This window comes from Pungitius pungitius, chromosome 15 (genome assembly GCF_949316345.1).
Source record: "Pungitius pungitius chromosome 15, fPunPun2.1, whole genome shotgun sequence".
In the NCBI taxonomy this organism is placed as follows: Eukaryota; Metazoa; Chordata; class Actinopteri; order Perciformes; family Gasterosteidae; genus Pungitius; species Pungitius pungitius.
Window position 1 is genome coordinate 18,666,268 of NC_084914.1, and position 24,902 is coordinate 18,691,169.

General features: G+C 42.9%; 2 protein-coding genes across 3 annotated transcripts; one reads left to right on the forward strand and one right to left on the reverse strand.

The window, feature by feature from the left end:
* Nucleotides 1-2,533: 2,533 nt before the first annotated feature.
* On the reverse strand, nucleotides 2,534-13,532 carry tgs1 (trimethylguanosine synthase 1). The gene is made up of 15 exons (XM_062557605.1): nucleotides 13,249-13,532; nucleotides 13,079-13,146; nucleotides 12,861-12,994; nucleotides 10,889-10,976; nucleotides 10,264-10,341; nucleotides 9,752-10,150; nucleotides 9,311-9,434; nucleotides 8,956-9,042; nucleotides 8,494-8,629; nucleotides 7,778-8,066; nucleotides 7,487-7,651; nucleotides 7,259-7,405; nucleotides 6,649-6,867; nucleotides 3,557-3,633; nucleotides 2,534-3,160 (listed from the first exon to the last, which is right to left on the reverse strand). Exons 1-15 carry the CDS (start codon nucleotides 13,371-13,373, stop codon nucleotides 3,053-3,055), a joined length of 2,244 nt encoding a protein of 747 aa, XP_062413589.1. The 5' UTR covers nucleotides 13,374-13,532; the 3' UTR covers nucleotides 2,534-3,052.
* A 328-nt stretch (nucleotides 13,533-13,860) lies between these two features.
* On the forward strand, nucleotides 13,861-23,506 carry tmem68 (transmembrane protein 68). Of its 2 annotated transcripts, none has more exons than XM_037459070.2 (9): nucleotides 13,861-14,420; nucleotides 14,551-14,660; nucleotides 15,130-15,303; nucleotides 17,555-17,654; nucleotides 18,514-18,681; nucleotides 19,069-19,262; nucleotides 20,100-20,160; nucleotides 20,329-20,468; nucleotides 21,092-23,506. In XM_037459070.2, the coding sequence occupies exons 2-9, from the start codon at nucleotides 14,601-14,603 to the stop codon at nucleotides 21,194-21,196; spliced, it is 1,002 nt and encodes a 333-aa protein (XP_037314967.2). In that variant the 5' UTR covers nucleotides 13,861-14,420; nucleotides 14,551-14,600; the 3' UTR covers nucleotides 21,197-23,506. The 2 variants fall into 2 exon arrangements, with proteins under 2 accessions (XP_037314967.2, XP_037314968.2); XM_037459071.2 differs by having other exon boundaries at nucleotides 13,861-14,266.
* Nucleotides 23,507-24,902: the final 1,396 nt, after the last annotated feature.

The window sequence follows — 24,902 nt, forward strand, 5'->3', positions numbered from 1 at the left end:
TAGGTCATGATGAACGTTCATGTTTCACAACACAGGGCCAGTCAGGATACTGAGAGACACGCCTACGTGCACTGCCATCCAGGCCCCAGATTCCATGGAGCAACTGCTCCTGCATTCCACTGTGCACGGAATTATATATGTGCATCAACTCAATGTGCTGTTTGTTATCACAAGAATGTTCATGGTTTATGGATTTATTTATGTTCATTTTCTTATATATATATATATATATATACAAATGTCTACACCATCATTCCTTTATTTTACTTTGAATTTTACTTTCAAATCCAGCAAATTGTGTCCTCCTCATCCACTTCCATCTTCTCTTCATCTTGGAGCCCTGAACACAGTTTAACACATGTATGTGAAAGCGTGACTTTGCTGCAAGCTAAACTGGATTCCACACACACACACACACACGTGCACACATACACACGCATACAGACACAGGCGCACACACACACACACACACACGCACCTTGTGTCTTGTTGATCCCCAGGACAGTAATCATATCTGAGTTAATGAATGACAGCAGTGAGCAGCTGATCGTGTACCTCTGTCACCCGGTAATAACTTTATTTATAAAGTGCTCTGCAAAAATAGACCCGTCTTGTACATCTTTTCTTTCTCCATCCTGTCGTCCACTGCTCCAACCAGTCACCGTCACCATGGAAACTATGGAAGCCCGTGGGTTTTTTGTTCTTTTAGTCCGTGTGCTCTGCATGTGGATAATTCACATATGCGTACATGTACATATCTATTTATTCACTATTACACTTTACATATGCACATATTCTGCACTTTTTGCTATTTCTGGTTGGATGTTAAACTGCATTTCGTTGCCTCAGTACTTGTACCCTGTGCAATGACAATAAAGTTGAATCTAATCTAATTCAGTGTGACAAAATAGTAATTACAACACAACAAAGAGCCAAGCATGATGCTAAGAAGACACCCAGGTGAAAGAGGGGTCACAGAAAAGTACTGAATTTAAATCAGTCATAGGAGGGTGGGGGGCGCTTTGTGAATGTTTTTCCCCGCGTTTATGACAGAAACTTCCATTCATTTATTTTACAGAAGTGGGCCAGCGCCATGTTTTGTGAGTGGGATAGAAATATCCTGTTTTTTTAAGGGTGGGTTTTATTTGACATATAATACACATATTCCATATGTATGTACCCACAAAGGAAATGCTCATCTAGAAGATGTTTCTCACATGTTGTGGTGCACGTCAGCCTCTTGTGGCCCAAACAGGAAGCACAACCAGTCGCAGGAAGGAAAACAACGTTTCACCCAGCAAAGATTAGTAAAAGAATAAACCCATTCATGTCAAATGGGAAAAACTACAGGGAACACAACTGTAACCCACTGTTTAAATAGTACATATCTTAAATAAAAGATAGTTCTGTTATGTTCAAAAATGAAGGAGAAGGTGTTGAGGTGCTGAGGAGCCGCTGGTCTCTGCTCTCACCAGGACCGGTCCTCCTTTGACCGTCTGTTGTGAGAGCAATGGCTGCCTACAGGTATTTATACAGATCAGTAAAGGTGTGAAAGTTAGTTAGTGGCCACGCCCCCTGGGAGTGGTCTCCTGGTGAGTTCAATGTAGCTCGGATTTCAAATGTCTCTCAGTCAATATCAGTTGTGGTGTTATCAAGTATTACATGAATGCATTTTGGTTGATTACATTGAATACAATCATAACTGTACATTGGTATATTTCTATTGATCCGTTTCAAAATTATAGTGTTTTTATAACATTCCCATTGAATACATATTTTGTATGTGTACAAAAAATGCATTTTATTTATAGTTAATTTATGAACCTGGTCGTCAATTTATTTCTAATATCCTACAGTTCCCGGTCCAAGCTTGCAAAGTAAACAGTCCAAACATACAGGAGAAGGCTCTCACTAGTTTGGTGTATAAAATAACCTTTTTTTCCTGTTCCATTCTATTCTCAGGAGTCAATCCCAGCGAACACGGGGTACTTCTTGGATTGGTTGACAGTCAATTGCAGAGCTAACACTGCATCATTCCCACTCACATCTATGGGCAATTTAGAGTTACCTATCATCCTAATCCCCAGAGCATGTCTCTGGACTGTGGGAGAGAAACCACGCAGACACGGTGCGCCATCCAAGTATGAAATGTGGCTTCTACAACTGCACTATTAGTTCTTACTTCAAAGAAATAGGAACATGAAAGTTGTCTTTCACACCTTAAAAAGTAACTAAAGTACTGAAGCTATTATCTGATGGTATGTTGGCACAGTTCAGACATCACACCAAGAAGAATCTGGCCCAAAACAATGAATAATCGCAGTAAAGAATTTCTAAATGTTTCTGCTCTTACATTTAAACTCAGAGCTCCATGGACAGGATGTGGTATTTATCCTTGGTGTAAAATAGACGAGTGTGTGATGCTCTCCTGTCAGGTGGCTAGACACTCGTTATCCAATCATCCTGCTGGTTCTTAACTCAAACTAAACGCTGCAGTGACATGTTTTCCTATCAAAATGAAGATGACAAGAAACAACATTATGAAAAATATTTATTAGCTCTAATGCAAAATAAAAAAGATGTCTTAAAATTGTGATTTTTAAAATGATTTTTGAAGCATCAACATAGAAAGGCCTGTGTGGAGCATTTATGAGGTAATGTAGTAGCAAAATTGTTTTTGTGAATAAATGGATGCTTCCACTGCAGCCCAGAGGGGACCACGCAATTACTCTATACAACTTACAAACACAAAATATAATGCTATATTTATGTTTACTTCCTAAGCACATGCATCCTGGCTAAAAGCTTGCTATTTAAAACACTTATGTAAAAAAAAAATCTCTGCTAGGCCTGCTAACGTGGGAGGGCCTTTTAAACAGACATTTGTTATTCCAAAGTTGTGTCGACATCGAAACTGAAATCTTTGTTCAACATGGCCAAATCCCAGAAACAGAACTCAAGGTAATACTTGGTGAAGTATTCCTTCATCTCACACAGGCAGGGTGGTCCTAGAATAACTTGATCATCAGATTCAGTCTGAATGGTCCATGCGTTACGGGCTTATCAAGCCGCCAAAGTAAGCAGTCACAGTCTTCAGCTTGTTGTTGAGGATGTTCTGCTCCACCTCCACCTTCCCTCCTGGACCGGCCAGAGAGGCGATCTGTGGAGAGATGCACATGGAGAGGATGCGTCATCCACATGCGGACTACACCTGAAGTGTGCTTCAACCATACTATACAGTATATTCCAATATTATTTTCATCATTTCCCCAAATATGATAAATATCAAATTCATTTGAAATTGTTCAACTGTAAAAATTCGCAAGAGAGTGAAAGCCACAAGGCTTTCAAACAGCTGCTTGTAGTGGACCAGGAGCAGATGTTTGAGGCACAGCTGGGTCTCTTAGTCTGAAGGAGCTGTTAGATCTGACCAATAAGAAGCAGCCAATTAACCACCACTCAAAAATCTCCTCCCAGGCTCCGCAGAGATAATTAAGTTAGTGTTGGTATGCCAAACCTAACGGGCATCCTGTGAATGAAGTCCGGACATACAGACCTGATCCATGTCGGCGTTGCGAGGCAGGAAGTACACAATGTTGTCGGAAATCAGTTTGGCCAGACGGAATATCTCAAATGTGTATACCGTTAAGGGGGAAACATTAGCTTTTTAATTACATTTCAAATTGTAGCTGCACTACAACGTACCAAGACATGGCACATCACTTAAAATACAAACAGTCAACATAGGAAGGTGAACTGACTATAATCGATGAACTCGTTGAGCCCCTCCTCCCGCCACCAATAAACTAGTATCTACATCAAAGGATATCCATCAGGATGCATCATGGTCTAACTAGTGTCTACATCAAAGGATATCCATCATGGTCTAACTAGTGTCTACATCAAAGGATATCCATCAGGATGCATCATGGTCTAACTAGTATCTACATCAAAGGATATCCATCAGGATGCATCATGGTCTAACTAGTGTCTACATCAAAGGATATCCATCAGGATGCATCATGGTCTAACTAGTGTCTACATCAAAGGATATCCATCATGGTCTAACTAGTGTCTACATCAAAGGATATCCATCAGGATGCATCATGGTCTAACTAGTGTCTACATCAAAGGATATCCATCATGGTCTAACTAGTGTCTACATCAAAGGATATCCATCATGGTCTAACTAGTGTCTACATCAAAGGATATCCATCATGGTCTAACTAGTGTCTACATCAAAGGATATCCATCAGGATGCATCATGGTCTAACTAGTGTCTACATCAAAGGATATCCATCATGGTCTAACTAGTGTCTACATCAAAGGATATCCATCAGGATGCATCATGGTCTAACTAGTGTCTACATCAAAGGATATCCATCAGGATGCATCATGGTCTAACTAGTGTCGACATCAAAGGATATCCATCAGGATGCATCATGGTCTAACTAGTATCTACATCAAAGGATATCCATCATGGTCTAACTAGTGTCTACATCAAAGGATATCCATCATGGTCTAACTAGTGTCGACATCAAAGGATATCCATCAGGATGCATCATGGTCTAACTAGTGTCTACATCAAAGGATATCCATCATGGTCTAACTAGTGTCTACATCAAAGGATATCCATCAGGATGCATCATGGTCTAACTAGTGTCTACATCAAAGGATATCCATCAGGATGCATCATGGTCTAACTAGTATCTACATCAAAGGATATCCATCAGGATGCATCATGGTCTAACTAGTGTCTACATCAAAGGATATCCATCAGGATGCATCATGGTCTAACTAGTGTCTACATCAAAGGATATCCATCAGGATGCATCATGGTCTAACTAGTGTCTACATCAAAGGATATCCATCAGGATGCATCATGGTCTAACTAGTATCTACATCAAAGGATATCCATCAGGATGCATCATGGTCTCACTAGTGTCTACATCAAAGGATATCCATCAGGATGCATCATGGTCTCACTAGTGTCTACATCAAAGGATATCCATCAGGATGCATCATGGTCTAACTAGTGTCTACATCAAAGGATATCCATCAGGATGCATCATGGTCTCACTAGTGTCTACATCAAAGGATATCCATCAGGATGCATCATGGTCTCACTAGTGTCTACATCAAAGGATATCCATCATGGTCTAACTAGTGTCTACATCAAAGGATATCCATCAGGATGCATCATGGTCTAACTAGTGTCTACATCAAAGGATATCCATCATGATGCATCATGGTCTAACTAGTGTCTACATCAAAGGATATCCATCATGATGCATCATGGTCTAACTAGTGTCTACATCAAAGGATATCCATCAGGATGCATCATGGTCTAACTAGTATCTACATCAAAGGATATCCATCATGGTCTAACTAGTGTCTACATCAAAGGATATCCATCAGGCTGCATCATGGTCTAACTAGTGTCTACATCAAAGGATATCCATCAGGCTGCATCATGGTCTAACTAGTGTCTACATCAAAGGATATCCATCATGATGCATCATGGTCTAACTAGTGTCTACATCAAAGGATATCCATCATGGTCTAACTAGTGTCTACATCAAAGGATATCCATCATGATGCATCATGGTCTAACTAGTGTCTACATCAAAGGATATCCATCAGGATGCATCATGGTCTAACTAGTATCTACATCAAAGGATATCCATCAGGATGCATCATGGTCTAACTAGTGTCTACATCAAAGGATATCCATCAGGATGCATCATGGTCTAACTAGTGTCTACATCAAAGGATATCCATCAGGATGCATCATGGTCTCACTAGTGTCTACATCAAAGGATATCCATCAGGATGCATCATGGTCTAACTAGTGTCTACATCAAAGGATATCCATCAGGATGCATCATGGTCTAACTAGTGTCTACATCAAAGGATATCCATCAGGATGCATCATGGTCTCACTAGTGTCTACATCAAAGGATATCCATCAGGATGCATCATGGTCTAACTAGTATCTACATCAAAGGATATCCATCAGGATGCATCATGGTCTAACTAGTGTCTACATCAAAGGATATCCATCAGGATGCATCATGGTCTAACTAGTATCTACATCAAAGGATATTCATCAGGATGCATCATGGTCTAACTAGTGTCTACATCAAAGGATATCCATCAGGATGCATCATGGTCTAACTAGTGTCTACATCAAAGGATATCCATCATGGTCTAACTAGTGTCTACATCAAAGGATATCCATCAGGATGCATCATGGTCTAACTAGTGTCTACATCAAAGGATATCCATCAGGATGCATCATGGTCTAACTAGTATCTACATCAAAGGATATCCATCAGGATGCATCATGGTCTCACTAGTGTCTACATCAAAGGATATCCATCAGGATGCATCATGGTCTAACTAGTGTCTACATCAAAGGATATCCATCAGGATGCATCATGGTCTAACTAGTGTCTACATCAAAGGATATCCATCATGGTCTAACTAGTGTCTACATCAAAGGATATCCATCAGGATGCATCATGGTCTAACTAGTGTCTACGTCAAAGGATATCCATCAGGATGCATCATGGTCTAACTAGTGTCTACATCAAAGGATATCCATCAGGATGCATCATGGTCTCACTAGTGTCTACATCAAAGGATATCCATCAGGCTGCATCATGGTCTTGATGTCAAACACCTCAGTGGTCAGGTAATCCGGCCCTCCCCATGGCGGTGACAGGAAGACCACATCGCCATGGAGACGGGGAGCTAGTTGAAGGAAGTCCCCTTGCAGAAAGTCAATCCGGTTGGCCACGTTGTAAACCGTGGCGTTGTGCCGAGCCAAGTCCAACCGCACCGGGTCGATATCAACGGCCAGGACTGCAGCACAAAGAGACAGTGAGTACGCCATGTTCTACTTCGCTATCTTGTCATGACTGTACCATTTCTAATGTCTCATTAGATCCCTGGACTGACACAAGGAGATAGAAAAATGATACATTTTCTAATAATGAGGCCAAAAAATAAAGACTCACGCAGAAACGCTGCTACAGGCTTATTACTAGTCACTTACAATAAGATCTGAGGGTTCTCTTTTTACTAGATTACTTAATGAAGACATTAAAGAATTAGAGTTAAATAAAGCTCAGCAGACAAATGCACGGTCACATAAATCTATGGTGAAATGATATCAACCACAGCTACTGTGGAAAGAAACGTGTTCCCAACGATGGCACTGAAAGAAGTGACCTGAGGCACACGCTGGGGTCACCTCTCTTTCCAGCGAGGGCGAACTGGATGGCGTTTCCTCCCACTCCGCAGAAGGCGTCTATTACCAGCTGGCAGTCAGGGAAGCTGTGCTCCACCCGGACGGCGATGTGCTCGGCGATCCTCTCTGGTGTCACAGAGAACCAGCCCTCTGAAACACACAGATGGAGGCTCCATGTCAGTAACCAGGTAGACGGCTCACGCCGGCTCACTTCCTCCCAGACGGACTGACCTCGGTCCAGTCGAATCCCTTCATCGTAGCGAGAGAAGAGTCTGTAGCGCTGGGCCCAGTATTTAGCCAGCTCGGGTTCGGCCGCCATCTCGGCCGGGACCGGCTGCCTCCTCCCTCGCTTTCCCTTCTTTTTCTTTGGTTTCTTTCCTTTTTTATCACCCAAGTCTGCACACACACACGCAGACACACACACACACACACACACACACACAAAATTCACCAGGCTTGTCTTAGTTTCTTAGGAGCCAAAAAGGTGCTGCATCAGAATCATGTGGCAGATGTCACGCTTACCACAGCTGTCTTCACACATGAGAAAGTCTGGCAGTGGACACGCCAACTGTCTCCTGGGCTGCTCGTCCTCGTCTCTCTCGCTGTCCACGGTTGCCGAGGTGAGGGTCCTTCCTGCGTCCTTACCAGAACTGTCTACTGCCACAGCCTCTTCACCTTCTTCCTCGTCACCTTCTTCCTTCCTCCTCTTCTCCTCTTCCTCACTCCTGATCTCCTCTGATTCCCGTGTGCCTTCTCCTCCCATCTCACTAATCTGTGTTTTTCTCTGGTTCTGTTTAAGGAAGTTTTTGACCTGTGAGACAAAAAGAAAGAAACACTCTTTGTTTCTATGTGACACAACGCCACATAAAGACCCCTCCCCCCCCCCCCCCTATTCACAAACAACAATGTGTTGTTAGCGTATATGCTGCAATAGAACTGCAGAGTTCTTTAAGAAAGGGAAAGAAGGAAAGGGCGGGGCTTGAGTGTCAATATTGGCTTATTTATGTCCTCAAGTTCAGACCCGATAAGACAACAACTTCCTGTTTGTGCTTCATCTCAAAAATGTAAACTCTTTTGAAAACGCGTCATTGCAACAGTGGGGAAGATTTGGCTGCCATTATTTGAAATGGAGCGCCTTTTAATGTTAAAAAGCACACAATAAAATAAAAACCCTGATGGTATGCCTCCACGGGCCTTATTTGTAGATAGAGATAGAGCTGAGCCCCGTCCTACGGTACCTTGCAGAGGGCGCTGCGGGTCTCTCCTCCCGTCTCTGAGAACCTGGTGTGTTTGGGGACGCTGTGGACGGCTCGCTTAGCCCAGCGCTGCTTCTGATGAGCAACATTGTCTCTGAAGCTCAACACACTGTGGAACCTGAGACATGACACACACACACACAAAAATCAATTCTAGGTGGCGCTATAGAGCTATTTTACATCAAAATGTGAGACAAAATAGCTCCGCTTTTCAATATTTCTACTAGTTGTGAGGAGGACAAGGGAGGAAAACAAGTACAACAAATGTACTATTCAGGAAATAAATGTATGTAAATGTATTAAAGAACCGCTGCAGCGTCTGTCAACACTTCCTAATATTCAGCATTGTGTATAAGATAAAAACAGACTTAGGATGAGCTGAGGAGCCTCTGACACTTCAAAGCACCACACAGTTTCTCACCAGGAGAAAACCGTTGGACTTACAGAGGCTGCGGGTTGTGTTTGAGTCCCAGTTTACTCCAAGCTTCCTCGGGGCTCAGAGGTGGACTCTCCTCCACGTCCAGCTCATGGCTGCAAACACACACACACACACACACACACACACACACACACACACACACACACACACACACACACACACACACACACACACACACACACACACACACACACACACACACACACACACACACATTTATTTACTCATTTTGAGAACTTGGAATATTCAAAATAAATTGATTTGACAACACTGGAACCCAAACACACACAAAGCACAAGCTAGTTTATGTAAAACAGTTTTTAAAAAGGGGACATCCTTGGGACATAAATGCAGACTTGCCTGCGTTTGACTTTGGGACGTCCCCCCCCAGGGGGTTTGTCCTCGTCGTCTTCCGTTTCTCTGCCCGGCATCTTCTCCCGTGAGCCCGTCCGCCTGTCAGGGCAGCCAGCGGCCTGCTGGGAACCTGAGTCCAAACATAGTGGAACATGTTTAATGAAACCTTAAATTACTTCTGTATTGTGCAAAAACTACAGACGTGGCTGTGTTTGATTTTGGGTAAAGGAACTAGGAATCCATAAACCCAAATATCATAACATTCCAGTAGGACCAACATATGAAGGAGACGTGTGGTGGAGCTCACTACGGTGAGAGAAAGTTGAACTTGATGCACTCTTGCCTGACTCAATGCTGGAGTCAACAATCCAATAAAACACCAGTACACGGAGCTTCAATGTGACAGAAGAGGGTTTGAATGGTGGAACGGTGCCCACAGACCGTTACCTGTGCACTGGGCGGGGCTCTGCTGGGACGAGGCTGCAGCTCTCTTGCGGTCGTTGCCCCCGTCTGAAGGAGGATCGGAGCCACAGAGCGTCTGTGACTCACCCACAGAGGCTTCCAAGGTGCACTTCAGTCCAAGGAGACGGTTCAGATCCTCAGCGCAGTCCTTGTCTTTGTCTCTGCACACCCCACCCACTGCTGCTGCCTCTTCTCCATCAGGGTTCTCTTCACAGACAGACTGGTCAGTGGTCCAGCCCAGTGCCGACCAGTACGAGTACTGCTCCCAGTAAGAGTAGTAGGTCTCAGCGGCGTGTTTGTCCCACTCAGCAGCCAGTGTTCCTGGGTCAGTCTGTGGGTGTTTCTCCAGCCAGCTGCTCCACAGCAGGGCTTCTCCCTGCTGAGCTGCACGCAGCAAACCCACAAATATATCAGTATCATATTCATAGTGACACGCCCAAATACAAACACATCTACACAACGGATGTAGGCCAGTGAGGCTTTCAGGTCCTTTTTACCCCAGTAGGTCTCCCAGCCAGCAGCTGGGCCCCCTCCTGTACCTTCTCCTGGTGGATCACACACCTCCCTCACATTGACTAGGTGGAAAAGCAAAGGGAACACAGAACACATGGTGATAATAATATGTGCATATGTATAAAGACATGTAAACAACCCGAAGACATGTCGCTAGAGAAGAGCCATAAAAACACTGTATTTGCCCCACGGGAACCACATTTTACTGCATTTAGCAGCAAAGAACAATCAAAAATATCATCAGTGAAGAAGTTCCAATTAACCTTTTTATTTGAGGACCCTGAAGCCCATGAGTACCAAAGAAGAATAAATAATGAAAGAAACACATGTAACACGTGGAAATGCTGAGAAGTTATGCTTTTTCAAAGCGCGACGTACATACAATAAGGCAGCGAGGGCTTTTTACTACTATCAAATAACCTAATAACCTCACTATCATGCTTTCAGGTAAACACCTCATATTCACATACGGTGTAATAAAATGTTACAGTTGAGCCCACAGCGTACCCGTGAGGAGCCTGGTCGAGCTGCTTGCTTCACGCTTCATTCCCACGTGAATGAACTGGTCTCTGTGGACCCTTTGTGATGACCAGAAGGTAATGGTCTTACCTTTGTGGTCAACCTGTACATCATCATCTTCCTCCTCTTCAGCGGACTCTGCCCGGTATGAGGCACACTTCCTGCTGGACCTCCTCCCCTGTCACATGAGCAAACACAGGCGGGCTCAGCGGCAGGAAGTGCTCAGAACCTTTCTGTTTACGCGGTCAACTCAGCCGATGCTTGAATTTTAGTGCACGTTTATGCTGACATTTACGGTATTAAACACGTAACCGGAAAAGAGTCTATTTAAACAGTAAATTCCGCACAATGATAGAAGTGTATGTACAGGACCTCTCTGACTACTTGTGTACTACTAGGATGAGGAATATGAAATAATTTTACTGTACTTGTAGAGATTTCTCCAAAGTAAGAGCCCTATGATTGCAAGTTCAAAAACACCATTTCTACATATTTGAGGTGCAATAAAAACGGATTCCTCAATAGTTCCACACAAAGACCAATGCATGGGTGTTAAGGACCTCTCAGACTACTACCATGATGAATATCAAGCATTTTTACTGTACAGCTCTTAAAATATCTTTAAAGTAAAAGTCATATTTTTGCAAGTTCAAAAGCACCATTTCTCAAAGTTTGGACTGCAATAAAAACAGATCTAGCAATAGTTCCAGGCAAAGACCAATGTACCTGTGTTAAGGACTTCCTACACTACTACCATGATGAATATCAAGGATTTTTACTGTACAGCTCTTAAAATATCTTCCTGGTTCAAAAACACCATGTACAGGGTCGTATTGTTGCTGTAATGTTGGGGGTCAGGGAGAGTTGGCGGTCAAGTGTCACATCGAGATTCCTATCAGTCAAAGTGGGCGTTAATACGGAGTTGCCAAAGTTAATAATCGAGTCCTGGGTACGAGAATCTTTTCCCAGAAAGAGAAGCAGTTCACTCCAGTCAGGGTGGATTTTCAGATGGTGAGTTGTCATCCACTAAGATGTCAGTCAGACAGGCAGAGATCCGCGCTGTTAAAGACAAGTCCCCAAATTTGTTCTTTAAAAATATTTAAAATTTGAAATGAAGGTTCAAAGATGTCTTGAACACATAAATCAATCATATTTTGGACTAATTGAGAAAATTCCTTTTAATGTCATTCAAACACTCAGAAATTACCCTTTTAAAAAAATGTTTTTAAAAGTAAAAATGTTCAATGTTAGCATACAGGAGAAGTCAGAGATGTTCACCTGATGTACATTGGTCTTTATGTGGAACTATTGAGGAATCGGTTTTTATTGCAGCTCAAATCTGGAGAAATGATCTTTTTAAACATGTACTTTTACTTTGGAGATATCGTAAATACTTTATTCTCAGCATTCTAGTAGTCAGAGAGGTCCTTAACACATTTGCATTGGTCTTTGTCACGAAACTATTCCTAAATTTTCTTTTATTGCTGTTTAAGTATGGAGAAATTATCTTTTTGAATTTGCAAAAACAGGACTTTTAGGCAGAAATCTCAAAATCTGTACAGTAAAAATGCATAATATTTACCATCCTAGGAGTCAGAGAGGTCCTTAACATATTTGCATTTGTCTTTGTTTAGAACTATTGCTGAATCTGTTTTTATTGCAGTCCAAACTTTGAGAAATGGTGGTTTGGACATGCACAAATATGACGTTTACTTTGAAGAAATCTCCAAATCCGTACAGTAGAAATGCTTGATATTCATCATGGTAGTAGTCTGAGAGGTCCTTAACACCCATGCATTGGTCTTTGTGTGGAACTATTGAGGAATCCGTTTTTATTGCAGTTCAATATAACTTTTGATGTGGGGCTTTTACTTTGGAGAAATCTCTACAAGAGTAGTCAGACTAGTCCTTAACTCACATACTTCAGTCATTGTCCAGAATATTTGATTAAAGAGCTCTTATTCTGGTTTCTTGCTCAATACCGTAAATGTCAGAATAAACGTGCACTAGAATTCAGTTGACCGCAGTTGTCAGGAGGGACTGAGACAGAAGGACCACTTACCTCCCTCCTCTGATCAGAAGAGCACACAAAGGCCACAGGCAGACCCATGCTGGCCATCAGCTGGGCCTCTTCATCCAACACCTCGTCCTTCTCTTCTACTACTACTTCCTCCTCCTCCTCCTCCTCATCTGCTTCTGGGAGTGGAGGGAAAACGGGTTTCAATTGGACTCATCTCTCGATCTTCTCTTTAATGTTGCACGTGACATTGTATAGCATACCTTGGCCTTTAGGGTCTGCCGGATCAAAGGAAAGTAATCTGTTATCAGAGCGATACAGCTCGCGATCCCTGCAGCCAGGAACACAGAGAGAGGGGGGGGGGGGGGGGGGGGGTCATCACGCACTCATGTCAACAACTGCGAGAGGAGAGCGCCCCGTGTGAGAGACTCACTGCACGAAGGCTCTGGAGCAGCGGCATTGGATTGCCTCCTCCTTCCCCGTCTCGTCCTCGACGGACGGTCTCCTGCTGAAGAAGATGTCCGCTACCACCGTTACCCTGCTCCTCTCCAGCATCATGGCGACACACGTCCACGCCGGCTGCACCTGTGAGTCAGGAGCAGCGTGGGTCCATGTTCACGGCACACGCTCAGGAAGCAACAGCAAGGGAGCCTTTCCGGATGCGTCCAAGCATTTCAGTCTCTGTTTTTCAGAATAAGAGTTGCAGCGCAAATCCAGACGTATTGAACGAAGAGTAAATATCTTCAACATGCCATGATTAATGTAGTATACATACTGTATAAGTAGATATGTAAAACATCTCATGTAAAGATACAACGTGTTTATGTCCTGTGTTAGAAAATAACAATATATTTTAAATGATTGGACTTTATGAGACTTCCTTCGATTATGTTTATGCAATATGTATTGAACCTGCAATCGCATTATTGGATTATCTTCCAAAAAAAGTTTAACATTATTAACAGGATATTTTTATATTCCTGTGCCTTTATTTTGAAGGCTATATATAAACCGGAAGTTGCATCATGGTGGCTGCTGAGTGGAACTCATCTCTCGGTTCGCTGTTTACCGGGGACGCAACAAGCTGTTGTGTCACAGCTAAAGGGTTCCGGAGTTAAAGACAGGACCTTTGCTATTTAACAAATATATAATATAAAAATAATGTATGTTATGTTATGTTAGTTTGGCTAACATACTCGTAATGGTCGCGTCCACATGGTAGCTTTAAGCTAGCGTTAAGTCTCCTGTCTTCATTCTGTGTCCATTTGGGGAACGTTAGCTGACGTAAACACTGAAGGCTCGCTGTCAGCTCTCAGGGTTTCCTCACTGGATTCCTCACTGGTTTCCTCACTGGTTTCCTGACTGGTTTCCTCACTGGTTTCCTGTTCGGCTCACCGGGACGCTGGTTAGCTGACGATTTGACAACACAGCACCCGTACGCCACTCGCAGGGTAACGTTACACAAAGAAAGCATCGATGACGTCATATGCAACACAACTGTCACTCGATGCAGTGCCACAAATAGGGCTGGCTGTCGTGACTCGGGACTACTGTGCCATTAAAGTAGCCACTTTTCTCTTTTACAAATGATTATTGTGACAAAAGGTACGTTGTTCAAGAACACGTCATTGACAAGCAATCAACACGCCTTCGAAGTGTCTGAATTCCACCAACGCAGCATCGTCCCGTACGGGGTGCCGTGTGATCGAGCTCTCGCTGTGTCCCTCTCCTCCAGTTCCCAGGGTGTAAGCAGGTGCTCCCCATGCAGGGTGACAGCTGAGCAGGATGTCGGACAGTGGGAACCAGTCCTGTCTGATGGGAGCAGAGGACACGTTCTCCTTCCTGGTATGAACTCTATCTGTGCTCTCAACACACACACACACACCCCTACCTCCTCACCTCCAGCGTCTCTAGATTTCAGTTAGAAATGAAACCCCTGACTTACAGATGGAGTATTGAAAAAAAAAAAACACAAGCAAAAAGCACTACAAAACACAACAAGAATAGAAGAGAAATGAAACACACCCAACTTCTAAGATAACATGAGTAAATGAGAGTCTATTCACAAGATATTGTCAGTGTTCTTCATAGCTATAGTTTATAATAGTGTGTACCTTTGATATGTTGCCTGTAATATCTGTGAGACAGTCAACACGGTGGCACAAGTAGACGCCGTCGTCACTTGGTGAAACCGAGGCAACTCCCATCAGCCACACCTTCAGGTAGCTCCAGAAGGAAAGACCCCTCAGCAGCTCTCCGTGCTGCTCTGGGCCCCTTTGGACCGGAGGGTTGAACCGTCTGTCTGGGCCCCCAGGTGTGTGTGTTCCATGCGTGGGAGGAGTGGGCCGGCCTTGGTCAGCTGCAGGACTACCTGAGTGTTTTGGAGTACTTGCTGTGGGTCTTCACCCCCCTGGCTGTCGTCTTCATCCTGCCCTTCATCATTGTCATCCTGATTTACCTCTCCATACTCTTCCTTCACGTCTACAAGGTATGTAAACACTCTGTGCACCGAGCAATCGCTTTATGTCATCGTTCAAATGTTCAGACCAGGAAGAGGAGACGCCAAGGATATGTAGCTGTGTAAATGCTCCTTTGTAATGTAATCAGTTACCAGTTATAGTCCTGTGTCTGGTTTTATATGAAATAATTAGGGTCCTCGTTACGAGTAGTCGTACAGGAACCTATTGTATTTCAAGGAATTATTATTATAAACTGTGGGCCTTTTTGGGGCCTTTATCATATTCAAAAAGTTGTTAAATTTGGCATGGATATCTGGACTGTTAAAAAATTTGATAATTTTTGGGTCTCACATTTGTGAATAAAGAAATGTCTCTATGGAACCCTCTAGAAATTTAAAAAAGACCACACTAGGCAAGTTTCCGCCCCCGATGTCCGATGCACACAGGTCCTCTCCGGCATGCTCTACAAAAAAAACAATCATAGTATGCAAATGCACCTAAATAGATTTTCGGCCATTTTGAATTGAGTGAAAAACACTTTTGGCAATTTCTCCTAAACGCTGAGTTTGATTGTCACGAAACCGTCGGTGGATCATTATTGGTTCGATGTGCCCTTGATATATCAGAACGGTGCTGATAACTCATTGTTTAACTTCCAAATGACTTGGCCTGCTCTCACCACAATTATAGCATGTGTAAACATTGAAGCCCTGAACACACCATTTCTTTTAGCCATATTTTCATAATTTCTTAGAGTTGTAAAAGACCGAACTCCTCGCAGGAATTAAACCCGATTCTTTTCAAATCCACGCAGTGTGCTCTAGAGACCTCGGCCTCTAAAAGTTGCATTTTGCCAGAAGAAATATTAAACTTTGTGCGTAGGGCACAGATTTAAAAAAACACCTTTTAAAAGATTTCGAAGGAAGTTGGCTCATATACGGTATTTTGAGAGGCTTTTATTTTGGGATGGTACAGCAGAATGTCCTGGTTATCCATAAGTGTCACCTTGGGGATGTGAACTATCAACCTGAAGTGGAATGGTCATGAAGGTATTACTTGTTTTCTTTTAAATCTAATCTGAAAATGACCAAATGTAGTCTGGTGATTGAGATGTTGATGGAAATTAGCGCATCTATAGTATTCTGAGAAGCTTGCATTATGGACTGGTACCTCAGAATGTCCTGGTTATCACCGAGTCACACCTTTGTGATGTGTACTCACCGCCTGAAGTGGAATTACTGTGTAACCTTCTTAGTTACCTTTTATTTATAACCTGAAATTGACCAATGATTTCCTCTCGGCCGCATTTCTAACCGTCCGTCCAGTGCCCCGACGTGCAGAGAGGACCCGCATTTGTATTTGAAATGTAATGTATGAGAAGGCTATATATGAAGAGACTAAAACTAAGGTCCTGCACGGCTGGCCAGACGTGTTATTTGCCCTTGATGACCGGTACCATTAAAGCTTAAATAAAGGTGAACATGAGGAAGAAGCATTATGGACCAAAGCATTGAAAAGGGATCCTGTTAACCCTGAGACGAGGGAAGCTGGGGGGGGATGCAGAGTTTCATCCCCTCACTCCCTCACTCTGGATTGACCTGAGTCAATAAGTAATAAGCAATACAGTTACAAAGTGGAATAAAGTATGAATAGTGCAATATCTTCTTGTTTGGCCTCATCAATATTGGTTCACAGGAGGCTTTCTGCTCCAAGGCATCACATGACTCCCTCCTAGATCCCTCTGATGGCCCAATCAGAAATCTCTCACTGATCTGACCAATCAGTATATGATCAATGATCACATATTTGTCCTGAAGACCCTGTCTTCATATATGAAAGAATTGGGGAAAAAGCTGTGGGTTTGCACAAATCATTTTGAACAGACTGTTTTCTCAACCTGGACCAACTTGACGCTGGACTCGAGCAAAGATTGGTCACGACATTTTAGACAGAAGGTGAATACAGGGACCATACAGGAAACACAATATGTGAAAACCCGAAATACAAGCATGAGTCTTAAAATGAGCATGATATGTCTCCTTTAGAGATGAATGAGCACAGCCCTCTTACACCTTATATGCATTCCTATCTCGCTGGATTCAAGTGGAGAATAGTACCTGTTGGCATGGTAGAAATGGAGCTCCATCCATGATGGCTTTTGGGTTTGTCTCCTCAGAGCTCAGGCTTAATCTCTGAGTTCATTCAACCCATCATCTGAAACAGGTCCCAGGTGGTAGAACACATCTCCGTCATATCTTTTTATCTGTTTTCTTCTGACAGAGGAAGAATCAGCTGAGGGAAGCTTACTGCAACAACCTGTGGGACGGAGCCAGGAAGACCCTGGCTACACTGTGGGATGGACATGGAGCCATATGGCATGGTGAGACACCATGGGCTCCACTCCTCTCCCTACACAAAGCCTTTCCTTCAGCTGTGTTGATCCATATATTTGATCTTTTTTCTTAAAATGATGCATTTCCTTTTATAATGTCTCCAAGCAGTAGTGATATAAAACATGGATATTCATATGTGGTGCCTGCCTTCGGGGCCCGGGACTCCCCACGTTCGTTCCCATACAAAAAAACCTCCAGACTCGTGATCTGTTTATTGGAAATGATTTGTTTCTTTCGTCCACAAATACACTCGTGTTTTATAAAGGCTAAGAGTGAACAATGTGAGGTTAAAAGATTGTGCCAACGTCCCGTCCAATACAAAAGTCAGCCCCGTGATTCGGTCCAACCCCTTTTATCTGTGATCCATGTCAGGTGAATCTAGTAAATCATAGAAAGTTATTTCAAATAGGAATCTAAAATACATCAAGTGAATACACATAATTCCTACCAACAAATCAAATCAATTATTTGTAACAAAAAAGAAGATATGGCTCCAACATCATAGTTATTTGCAAAGAGTCCAGAATAAATAAATATTGACAACCAAAATATTGAGTCCACAGCCGGGTCGCTGTCCAGCTGCTAATTGGTCCACAGGTCCATCTGTCCATGTTTGTCTGTCTGCCCAACGAGCTCTCTTGGTTACAGCGATTAAAGTTTTGCTTGTTTGACCCGTCACAACTGCTTTAACTGCAAAATAACCTTTTGAGGAGGTTTGTTGGCCTTATCCATAGAAATGGTTTGATTTAGATCCAGAACAATGTTTGGATTCGTTCAAATTACCAGACGAATGCAAGTGTGTTTTTATTGGAGTGACACGCATGCGTCATGCACTCTGTGTTCCAGGCTACGAGATCCATGGCATGGAGAAGATCCCTGACAAAGGAGCAGCACTGATAGTTTACTACCACGGAGCCATCCCCATCGACTACTATTACTTTCTAGCCAACGTCATCATCCAGAAGGGACGGCCCTGCCACTCGGTGGCTGACCACTTACTCTTCAAGATCCCAGGTAGCAGCGCTGCTTCTCACATGACGCTACACTGGTTCATCTCCGAGTACCGAGTGTTCAGTGGGTGTGTTGGAGTGAGATGAGCAGAACATTGGGAGTGAGGAGGGGACGTATTCCTACATATAACCTATTGTTGAAACTCAGTCTCGTCTTGATTTTATTCATACAAGCTGAGACTTTGAAACATATTTTGAACTAAGCGTCAGCAGTTTTTCCCCTGAATTTGAGGTTTGAGCTTCACTGCTGGTGTGGTGGTCAGGTCCCGTCTGCATGGCTTCTCTCTGAGTACCAAACACATGCTCTGGGGATTAGGTTGATTACGTGACTTTCTTCTTCTTTCCTATTTGAAAGGGTTCCCACTTTTAACAGCGTGTCCCGTCCCTCCAGGGTTCAAGTTGCTGCTGGAGGTGTTCAGTGTGATCCACGGGCCTCAGGAGGAGTGCGTGCGGGCTCTGAGGAGCGGCCACCTGTTGGGGATTTCTCCAGGTGGAGTGCGGGAGGCTCTGTTCAGTGATGAGACCTACCCTCTTGTCTGGGGAAAACGCACAGGCTTCGCCCAGGTCGCCATCGACTCGCAAGTGGTGCGTTGAGCTTCCTGAGATCTGCTGTCACTCCCAACATAGAGTGCATAACATTTTAAATTACACTAAATTTATAGATGTTAAATCTTACTTAAGAGTATAGACTGTAGATTTTCAGTGTGAAATATCCAAAAACGCTTTGATTTATGGTCAATTATATTATGTCGGATACATATATTCATTTGACTTCTTATTTAGAATAGTTCATACAATTTCCAAACTTGAAGAAAAACATAACTTGAAATAATGTAACGGTCTGTTCTATTTGAATGTGAATGGCACAATTTCCTTATTGTTCATGCGTCAAAAGCCCTAAATAAGCGTCTTATACAGTTTAGATTTAGAATAAATGAGAGATTGAGAGACGGACTGGACACTGCAGTGACTCCCTATCGCCTCTAGAGGCAACAGTGGCACAACAAGACAGGACGGGGTCAGCATCCTCATTTCAGTAGAAATCTGTGAAACAGAACATCACGTCTGTTCCTTTTCTGAATATTTAAAACAGAAATTCTGACCACATCGGACCTTCAGTTAAAAGAAGTTTATACAAAGTATGAGAGCGATGATTTAGTCACTGACCTTTGCAACGGTTTATCCTCAGATGATCAGTTTATTGTGGCACTAAAAACAGCGAGGAAAACACTCATGAATGTACAACTTATTTATATATATTTATATAATATTTTTTTCTTTGTGCACGTATTGAATGTCTAAAGCTTAGCGCCTCACACACACAAACAATGCCAGAGTAGTGTCATCATGCTCTGTGTAGTGGCAGCATCTTGATATCCACGTTAGAAATGTGTCTCTAATCTTTCTCTTCCTGTCTTCCAGCCGGTTATTCCAATGTTTACTCAAAATGTGCGTGAAGGCTTCAGATCGCTGGGAACACTCAGTAAGTGCAGAAGCAACAATCACAAGATCACAAGCTCCACCACCGGAGGCAGGAAGACACAGCACAGGACGTCCTATGCACCCACTAAATATCCACAAGTATCTCTCTATCCACAAGTCGCTTTTTTCTCACTATCTCTCTCATTATGTCTCCCTCTCTCCCTCTCAGGATTTTTCCGATGGCTGTATGAGAGGTTTCGCCTCCCCATTGCTCCGGTTTATGGTGGATTTCCTGTGAAGTTCAGGACCTTCCTGGGTGACCCCATCCCATACGACTCCAACGTAAATGCTGCAGAGCTTGCAGAGAAAGTCAGTATTCCTTCTTTTTCTCTTCACCTCATACCACGTGAGCATTAAGCCCCTCCTGGAGGCCTCTCTGGTTCCAGGCTTGAGGATGTCCATGAATATTGGTGTAGTTGATGTGTGCAGTATTGTTGAGCAGGCTGAGTGCATAGAGCAGAACCCTGACCGTGTCCCACCAGATGTTTTTCATATCGTTCATGTACAGCGGTGTTGCTGTTGTTGTGGAAATGTTTCAATAAAACTACTTTGGGAGAAGAGAATGATTTATTTTAATGTTCATCTAATAAAAACAGAGTATTGGTGAATGATCAAAGCCATAAAAGTCCATTTTATTGCTTGTAAGCAGGAGGTCAACTGCACAAGCACGTATTTCGGTGCTCTGTGGAGATGGCGTCTTCGAGCAGTCAAAACGCTGAGTGACACATGAAGGTCATCCCCAGTGACCACATGGGAGATAGCAGATATGAAAGCTTACAAACCAAGTGAGGACTGAACCCAGGTTAAGTGGGGTAGCAGGGTACCGGCCCTCCTCTCTTCGTACACAGCTGCTTTTGGCACATGACTTCAGTCCAGACAATCCTTTTAGCATAACACCATGTTCTAACATATGTCACCCTTCCACTGTGCAGGTGCAGCAGGCTGTTCAGGCTCTGATAGACCAGCACCAGAGGATCCCGGGGAACATCCTGAGAGCCTTGTTGGAGAGATTTCACAGCAAACACAAAGAGGGTTAACGTCAGCAGAGGAGAGGCCTGTGTGGGACCAGGGCGCCGCGTCACGGGGCTCAGCCTCAGGTTTGATGGCCCAACACGTTTCCTGCTTCCAGACGAACCAGAAGTCCACGGACCCATTTCGTTTCTGATGCTTTTTGACAGACTACATAACAGACCTCCTGAAATGACAATATTGGACTTGACATGAATTACACCTCAGAGAGGAGGAAAGAAAGGATGCTTCACAATATCATTCCTCGTGTTGTGATGTCTCAATGAATCACTGTCAGATAGACGAGGGACCTTCGGACTGGTCTGTGAGCTGTGAGCTTGTGGTTCTGGTTGTTTTAGATGTTTGTAAATAAATGTGATTTAGGCCATTTCTTATATAAGATATACGTTTGAGTCCGCTAAGGTTCTTAATCTGGGTCAGCCAAGACATTTAGTGTGGCTGTGCAGGCAGGGATACACGTTGGTTACACACCAAACTGCTCCTCACTAATGTTGGATCCTGTGTTTAGATGTAAACATGTGACCTACAACGTACAGTTTAATGAACCCCAACCCGACGAGGAAAACAACCTCTGGTCCAACCCACACGTAACGCGCAGTAAAACCCAGCTTTGCATTGAAGTCCACAGGTCGAGTAGACCGCACCACCAGTGGTTCTGGTTGGTCCACTAGGCGAAAGTATAAACCAGATACTGACCGAAGGTCTCAGCCGTATGATGCAGGTTTATAAACAGTAATGACTCAGTATTGTAGTCAAACTCCTGGAATTTGGAAAGGGCAATAAACTGGTGTATAATTATGAGGAAAGTTTCACTTAAGAATTCATCCTTGTGCGACAGGATGTGACATCACAGGGTGGCCCTTAGTATTCAGGCCCCCAAAATGTTAAAATGAACTAAAACAATCACAAAGTGCTCGTGGACTGGATTAGGGAAGAGATTGAGATCATGAACTCAAGCCCCTGGTGGTCACTACAGAGAATGCAGTTTCACGATACTTTCTCATTGGCCAAGGATGCCATCTGGTTTATTTATGACTTCAAAATGTAATCTTTTTAACTTAAAGTAACTTAAAATATGTTCTGTGTGTAAGAATGCACGGTTCTAATGAGAACAGAGGGAAGTGGTGACCTTCAGTCTCTTGATATGAATATTCCCCCCCCAAAAATGATGACAGATAAGTAACATATAATAATGATTTATTTCAACTGTTCTGAAGTCTTGAACATAGAAAATCGTTTTGATCAGACTTTTATGCTTCTCACTTACATCTCAGGGGTTTGAGATTTTGTTCTTTTTTGCACAAATATTTGTTCATATTTTCAATAGAATTTGTCTAGAAAATGAACCAAATGATACAAATATAGAAAGCTCGTAGTATGATTATTTGTTATTTCATTGTCACTGAACGCTGAGGTCCTGATGTGTCCAGACTCCAATCTCTGATATCTTTTGGATTTTGAATGATTGCACAAAATAAAAACAGCCAAGAGGGATTCTGTTGAAGTAGAAACATTAAAATATCCTGAGCTGAGTGTTAACCTCAGTCCTTATTTCTATATGCAGACTTATTTCTGTAACACTTTATTGTGATGCTTGTTTTGGATGAGAGATGAAATATCTCCTATTTTCTGAGAGCGTTGATATCTGGGAGTGATTCGATGGGCGTTTGCAGGGGCTGTGACCACTTGTTCCTTTTCATATTGATCATATGCATTTTAAATGTACTCCAAATAAAATACAATAAGGATCAACATAATCAATGATTGATCAAGATCTCCTGCCAGGCAGTCCCAGCAGCTCAGAGATGCGCGTAAACCAATGTGAAGAATGTGAATGTTCACTTCCAACATGAACAAACACTCAGTTCATTTAGGACCAATCGGATTCGCCTCCCTTTTTTCCTTCCTTCCGTGAGAACAATCACGCACTGAGCCTGCCGTAAAGATGTTAGTGAATAACTACATTTGAACATCTTCAGCAGCATTTCAGCACTGAAACGATTCAGAAAGCTCCCTTTGAACAGAAGTGATGATCTGCGATCTGTGTTCCCACGTTCAGAAAGTACCTCCTCACTGCAATACCGCTCATTTCTGTACAAGCAATATATGGATCCCTTTATTGTGTAAACACAAACAGTGTCCCTGTCAGCTGATTCTGGGCGTCATCTTCTAGAAGCCTTGGGAGCAGGTGGGCTTCTGATGGAGGTCTCCTTCCAGAACCGGTTGACTCGTCCCATGTTTGTGTTGTTTGATCTAACTTGTGATAAATGATCATGAATGACTTTTAAATATGACTCTGTTAATAAATCTATTTTATTAAGATGCATCATGTTTCATTCAGGGGATGCATGACTGTTTGTCTGTGTGAGTAGCTGCAGAAAGCAAAGAAGTAGTAGTTGACCTTTTATTGGTGACCTACCTGTTACTGATCATTGTGTCTGAACGTATCACGCCATGGTGTAACTGCACTACAGGCTGACTCCTTGTTTATTTTGCACCGCCCTGTTTGGCCATGTTGTTTTTCAGTCAAATAAAACATGGGCATAAAGCAAGCCAATCCACTTTTCCATGTCGATAAGATCATTAAAATGAAGAAAACAACATGGAAAAAAATAAATGAAGGGACATTTAGAATAGATAAAAATGTGTGATTCATTTTGTAGGACATGGCCACCCTAGAGGGAACTTTTCTAGTGTTTGTAATTGTATTAAAACACGGCACCAAGAAAAGGTCTAAAAGAACCATTGATTTGAACGTCCAAGTGAGGTGCATCGTGGTCATCTCTCACTGTGGAGGCGGAGGAAGGCATCCTCTGATGTGGCGTGTGAGTGAACTACAAGTACGATCTAATCAATGGCCCTCACGCTCAGGCTCCAGGGCCTACAGACCCGAGTCCGGCTCGGTAGCGCCACGTGTGGAGGCCGACGGCAACGTGTGCTCTGCAGCTGGGCCCTGCTGCAGTGTTAGAAGTACAAAGGTATTAGCATCAGCATTTAGTTACTACAAGTACACATAAGTACTCTTTATGCACAATGAGCCACTTCAGAATAAGCCCATCATTGGCCTCTTGTTGGTTTAAAATGTTGTGCATGAAGATGGAACTAATACCCACCTGCTGCTGGGTAGTTTAAACTATGATATTGGGTTATTGGCTGCATTGCCCTGCACGTACGTGTGCATACTCTTAGTTTCTCGTTATGTGTCAGCTGTGCGACATGATGAATGGGTGGATAAAGAAACTCAAGTGACGTAGTGATGTGGTGACGTAGAACAGTCAAGTAGTGCAAAGTATAAAGTGGCCTACAGCAAAATACACAGATATCCCGTCTTTGTAGTGGGCTTGTGTGTCCTCTGGGCTTCACATCTGGAGTTATCTCCACATTTTGGATAGAAATCAGACTCCTCAGCCATAGGAACACAAAGATGAATGATTCCACCCCAGAATCGTCACTTCAACCTCACAGAATAAACAACAAAATGATTGAGGCCAGAAAAATGACCACAGTGTGCTTTATTAAATGAATCCTGCTAGTTTGTGTTGCATCAGATTCAAATAAAAATTTACAAAATCCCATATATACAAAAATGCAATTTTGATCGTGTTTATCACTATTGATTTATTTTTACAATAAAATGTACTTTTTCCCCATTGAAAGAATGTTTAGCACTTCAGACTTTCATCCCACAATGCAACTTACTGACCCATTTTTTAG